At 35.6% G+C, this 5,019-nt stretch overlaps 1 protein-coding gene across 5 annotated transcripts in view; it reads right to left on the reverse strand.

The window, feature by feature from the left end:
* The window catches only part of lama2 (laminin subunit alpha 2), a 112,905-nt gene that overhangs the window by 25,106 nt on the left and 82,780 nt on the right, over positions 1–5,019 (reverse strand). For 3 of the 5 annotated variants that reach the window (XM_023952772.1, XM_023952771.1, XM_023952769.1), the window contains 7 exons: positions 4,859–4,997; positions 4,089–4,191; positions 3,414–3,530; positions 2,074–2,256; positions 1,828–1,833; positions 1,157–1,311; positions 504–647 (listed from right to left, as the gene is read on the reverse strand). In XM_023952772.1, coding sequence (XP_023808540.1) covers positions 504–647; positions 1,157–1,311; positions 1,828–1,833; positions 2,074–2,256; positions 3,414–3,530; positions 4,089–4,191; positions 4,859–4,997 — 847 coding nt within the window. The remainder of the gene's footprint in view (positions 1–503; positions 648–1,156; positions 1,312–1,827; positions 1,834–2,073; positions 2,257–3,413; positions 3,531–4,088; positions 4,192–4,858; positions 4,998–5,019) is intronic. The other 2 variants (XM_023952768.1, XM_023952770.1) reach the window with 1 other exon arrangement.

The following is a 5,019-nucleotide window of genomic DNA, read 5'->3' on the forward strand; positions in this document are numbered from 1 at the left end:
ATTGGGTTTTCCAGGGTGAAGCATTGCTCTGCATCTTGATTGGCCGGGGACCTTATCAATCAATCTCCTCCATGCTGTGTCTCCTGAACAAAATGCGTTCATTTTGCCTGATCTATGTAAATCTTCGATTGTGAGCAGATCTCGTGTGAGAACTTTGAGAGTTTTAACAAATGAGAAAAGTGAAAAGATGTTCACGTCTGAGAGAAGTGTAAGTGAGTTTTTTTAGCTTTAAAACATCTGTATGTAATCCTACGTAGCGGATTTCACGTGTTATTTATAGAACGTAACAAACACAATAAACGAGGGAACTCTAAAAGTTGTAGGAATGGTAATTTTTAAGTAAAGTCCAGCACAATTAGTGGAAGACTAAACAAACTGGTTGCCTGGTTTTTATTAAAAAGAAATAATGAAGGCTCAAAAACTTACGATACCAATTGACATGCACGGCAGTAGAGACATGATGATACGGGCTAGTTTTGATTTATTATCCAGGAGGTACTTACATATTTAGCGGATCCCAGATAGAACAGCAGGTTATCAGGAGTGGTGGTTTTGACATGAAGGATGATGGTGTTGTACCTTCCTTTTCTGATGTCAGGGCGGTAACTACGAAGACAGTCACCGCCTGATGAAACGGAGACTTTTATCTAGAAGAAGGAAAAGCAAAACAGAATGCTGTTCAGTATTTGTTCCTTGTCTTTGTGTTGCTTGTATAAAATCCAATCTGATGATTTAATATTAAGGCTTTATTGTTGAATGGAGAATTGTTAACACAAAATCTGGATTATGGCATAATTTCTTGTAGTTGAAAGGACTACAATTGAAAAAAACAGATTAGAAAGTCTAATTTAAAGGTTGATAGAACAAATTTGCTTATTTTTAAAATTTTGTATTTGTGAAATAAAGTGAGAATCTTCTTAAAAATACCAGCACTGATCATACAGACATCTATAGATGCGTCCCTCCATCACTTATTGATTGATTTGGTTTATTTCAAGCAATTTCAGCAATAAAAATGAAAGAAATAGGCGATGCAAATTCATAAACTGATTACAATATAAAATAAAATGATGCTTTCTTCTTAAATTATAAAGCTCCTAGAGACCCTTTTCTGTTTAATCAGATAAAGTCACACTTGAGCATCTTTGGAACTCACAGAATTGGCTTGTTTTCTGGCCTGGTTGATCAGCTCCTTGATTTGGGAGATGTTGCGTCTTAAATTGTCCTGCATCATTTTGATTGGCTGCAGCTTCTCCAACAGTCTGTCAGCTTCATCCTCCAATTCCTTCACTTTAGCTCCTGCGGCATGGACTGGAGGAGGACAAATATGCAAATCAAACAGGCAAAGAGAACCGCAAAAGTTCTTCTCATCTTTCTAAGAAACGGATCAGCTTAACAAAAAGGCGAGAAGAAGCACTGAAGACAAATGAATAGGGAAGGATAGCAAGAGCTGGCAAGAGCCAAACAATTAGTGTAGCTGAGCTTCTAAAAGAACTGTTCGAATGTCAAACATGTATTACTGTAAGAGAAGAAAGATGGAAAAATTAGAAGATAAATTTACAAAAGAACATCTACGCCTTGCAGAGCTCCCATGCTCAAGCAGAGTCATTATGTGAAGCAACTACTGCTTTTGTACAAAGTGGTCATAAAATGAGTGTGGCGCACCAATACCATCATTAAAATCGTTTTTTTTTTTATATAGATCATTTCAAGTAGCTGTCTAAAAAGAAAAACATAAAAAATCTGTGATATTTGGTTAGAGGTGACTCCAGTATTGGTGCACCACTGAAAATGATGTTTTCAACAAGATAAGTAAGATATACATACTGATTGCTGTGGGGAATGGCAAAGAGAAAGAGAAAGAGAAATAAAATTCAGTTGAAATGAAAAATTTATGAATAAATAAAAGTCCAATAAAAATTCGATAAACTGAAATAGCTTAAACAAGCAGTGATAAAGTTAATACATAATAAAAGGGTTAAATTTTGATTTTAAGTAAACCCTAACGACAGTAAATGTTATACATCTTTACCTTATAAAGTATTAATAAAAAGAAAAAAAAACAATGGTTACTGTTTTTCTCTGGGTCCTGGATCATCTGATTGGCTGCGCTGACTGTATCGTCCAGCTGGCTGTAGTTGAGCTGCAGACCTCCGAGGCGCAGGTTCAATTCTCCGAGGCGCTCTAGGACATCGATGGCGGTGGCATTGGCATCAGCTGCTACAGCTTTTGTGGCTGCCAGCTTAGCTGATGTGTCTACAAGAGAACGGGAGATAAATAAAGAATGATCCTCGTGATTTAACCACATGCACTTGCACCTGTAACCATTTTAAGCATCTTATAATATGTGTAAACAATTACATTATGCGTTTAGACAGTTTGAGGAAAGTTAAAAAAAAAGTCTCAAAAATGAAAGGAATTTAAAGTAAATCTTGCAGTTCCCCCAAATGACCACTGGGGGCTATGCAAAAAAATCTTAACACCAAAAAATAAACACATCAACAGAAAGGAGTCCATTTTTTCAATGCTAATTGCAAAATCTTATAATATTAATAATTAGAGCTAAAACTTTTCATGAACTGTGGTATGTTTACTTGATTGGCTTTGTGAATTTATTTAGGTTGGTAGCATAATTCAGGTCCTCCCACCCACTTTTGCTTTTATCATTTAGAATTCTACAGGTATTGTCAGAAATTGTGGTTTAAGTGTTTTAAGAGAGTCTCCCACAGAATATGGGCCCAAACTGAGGCTCACATGCTTCTGGAACTACTATTTAATTGACATTTGTGCAATCCTAAATGTTTAAAGTTATCGGATTTTTCTTTTAACGTCATTAAAGCCTTAATATTTTGGCACAAAGCTTTGTGACTTATGTAACACACTTGAGAACCCCTTCAATTACTTGAATAAAAGAAGTTATGTAATTTTTCACAATCTGCTGCAGTAAAATATAGAAATGTATAATTTACTATTTTTATTTCTGTTTTTTTTTGTTAGATTATTCACTTTTAGCACGTCTTACGTCTGCATTAGATGCATTATTTATATTTAGTATCAAATTATTAAAAAAGTTACTTAAACTCCTGCTTAGAGCCATTTTTGATTTTTATTTAATAAAGAGTTTGATGATAGATCATATTAAACTGTCAAAACACCAACAATTAGCTAGAAAAGTATCTTTGTTTTTTAAATATTTTACTGCAAAGTCCCTCTTTGCTATTTAATTTGGAATTAAAGGATTTATTTAATTTAGAGTTTTAATCTCTTTCTTCTATAACCTTCACTGAAGAACAACTAACTTGTATCAGCACACAGCTATTGATCTTTCTCTTCTTATCTCTGTGCAAAGAAAGCACGTATGTCTACCTAGATGCTCACACACAAGCACACCCGGTGGATTTGTGTGGACGTACCGTTGGGAATGGCGTTGAGCGTTGCTATAGTTCCATTAACGGCTTTGAGAAGGTCTTTGCTCTTGTCTTTTGCAGCTTTAACTCGGCCCTTTAGTCCTTCCATGCTATCTGCGTTTTCTGTAATGGAATGCAAGTTTGACTGTTACAAAAAGTTGAATTCACAATTCCAAAAAAACACTTCATATGAATCCTCTTAAATTCCCACTCCAATCAGCTTTGGATTTATTTTAAAAGAATTTCCAGTGGTCTTTTAAAATAAAATAACAACCTGTGTCGTTTTGTAGGACATTGTTTCTGCAGAACGGCAGGAGTTCAGTAGCAATTTGCCTCAAAGTTGTGGGCGGGACCACTGGCACATAGCAACCCCGCCCCCTTTCCCCTCTCCCTGTTGCTCAGAGATCGAAGCAGGAAGCTTGTAACCGGCCTAGAGTATTTTCAATATCACAAACACGCTCTTTTTAAAACTGCCTTGTTTTCGTCTGCTCCTGATTCACAACAATTCTAATAAAGGAATCCTCAGAATTGCAATTTTAAGCAACATTTTCTTTATGTATGTCCTCCATCATCAGCAAAAACGCCACAAGAAGATGTTAAAACAGCAAAAACACCATTATCATCTAAATGAATCTTTAAAAAATCTGTAAATGTTTAAAAATTGAGCATAGTTTAGAATACCTCTGAGATCATTTTCCAGTTGTTTTGCCTTGTTCAGTAAAACTTGGCTCTTCTGCAGTGCACTCTTAGCTGCCTCCTTTACCGGGACGTCTGCACCCATGGCCTATTAACAGAAAAATATATTATTGAACAATTATAATCTCTTAACTGTTTAAAAAATCAGCAATATGTAAATAGAAATGGTTCGTAGCAAGCAATCTTATGTATTTATTAAGCTTGCACTGCCTAAAACTGACCTGCTTTTAATCCAAAATGCATCACATTAAAAACATTAAAGAAACAATGTCATACTATCATAAATCCTTCCAATTAGGGAGAGGTTTATAGTTCAAAATGTGTCAGGGAATGAAATATGTTTGGATGAAAAAGTAAAAATGACAAAAAAAGGGAAATAAAGGGTTATAGAGGATAAAACACAAAAAAATGTCAAAGCAAGATGAATTTAGTGGAATGTAGAGATGATTTTGTAATTTAAAAAAAGAGGAAATGAAAAAAAGCAGTTCAGAGACAAGCTTTGATCTCCTTGCCATAGCTAAAGAAGACGACAAGCTTACATTACAGCTGATGCATACAGATACACACTGAAGGGTTCACTCGGCACTGAGAGTACACTCCTAATATGGACCGCTGAAGTGCTTCTGCCTTGTGTCTGCGATATCTCTTCAGTATAGCACAGGTTGGGTTTGGATAGTGAGGTTTTGATGTTCACCAAACCCTAATAAATGCTTCTAGGATACAAAAAAAACCCAAACATCATTCTGTGGTCTTACCAGTTCCAGAGCATCGCTTGCCTTCTGCTTGGCTTCTTTTGCCTCCTTTTCTGCAGCATCAATTTTGTCTTTAATGTTAGTATAGGCATGGAAAGCAGCAGTTGCGTTAAAGGAGAGGTTTTTAGCCTCTGCCAAAATGCTGAAGAGAAAAAGAAAAGGAA

The sequence above is a fragment of the Oryzias latipes genome, chromosome 24, assembly GCF_002234675.1.
Source record: "Oryzias latipes chromosome 24, ASM223467v1".
Taxonomy (NCBI): domain Eukaryota; kingdom Metazoa; phylum Chordata; class Actinopteri; order Beloniformes; family Adrianichthyidae; genus Oryzias; species Oryzias latipes.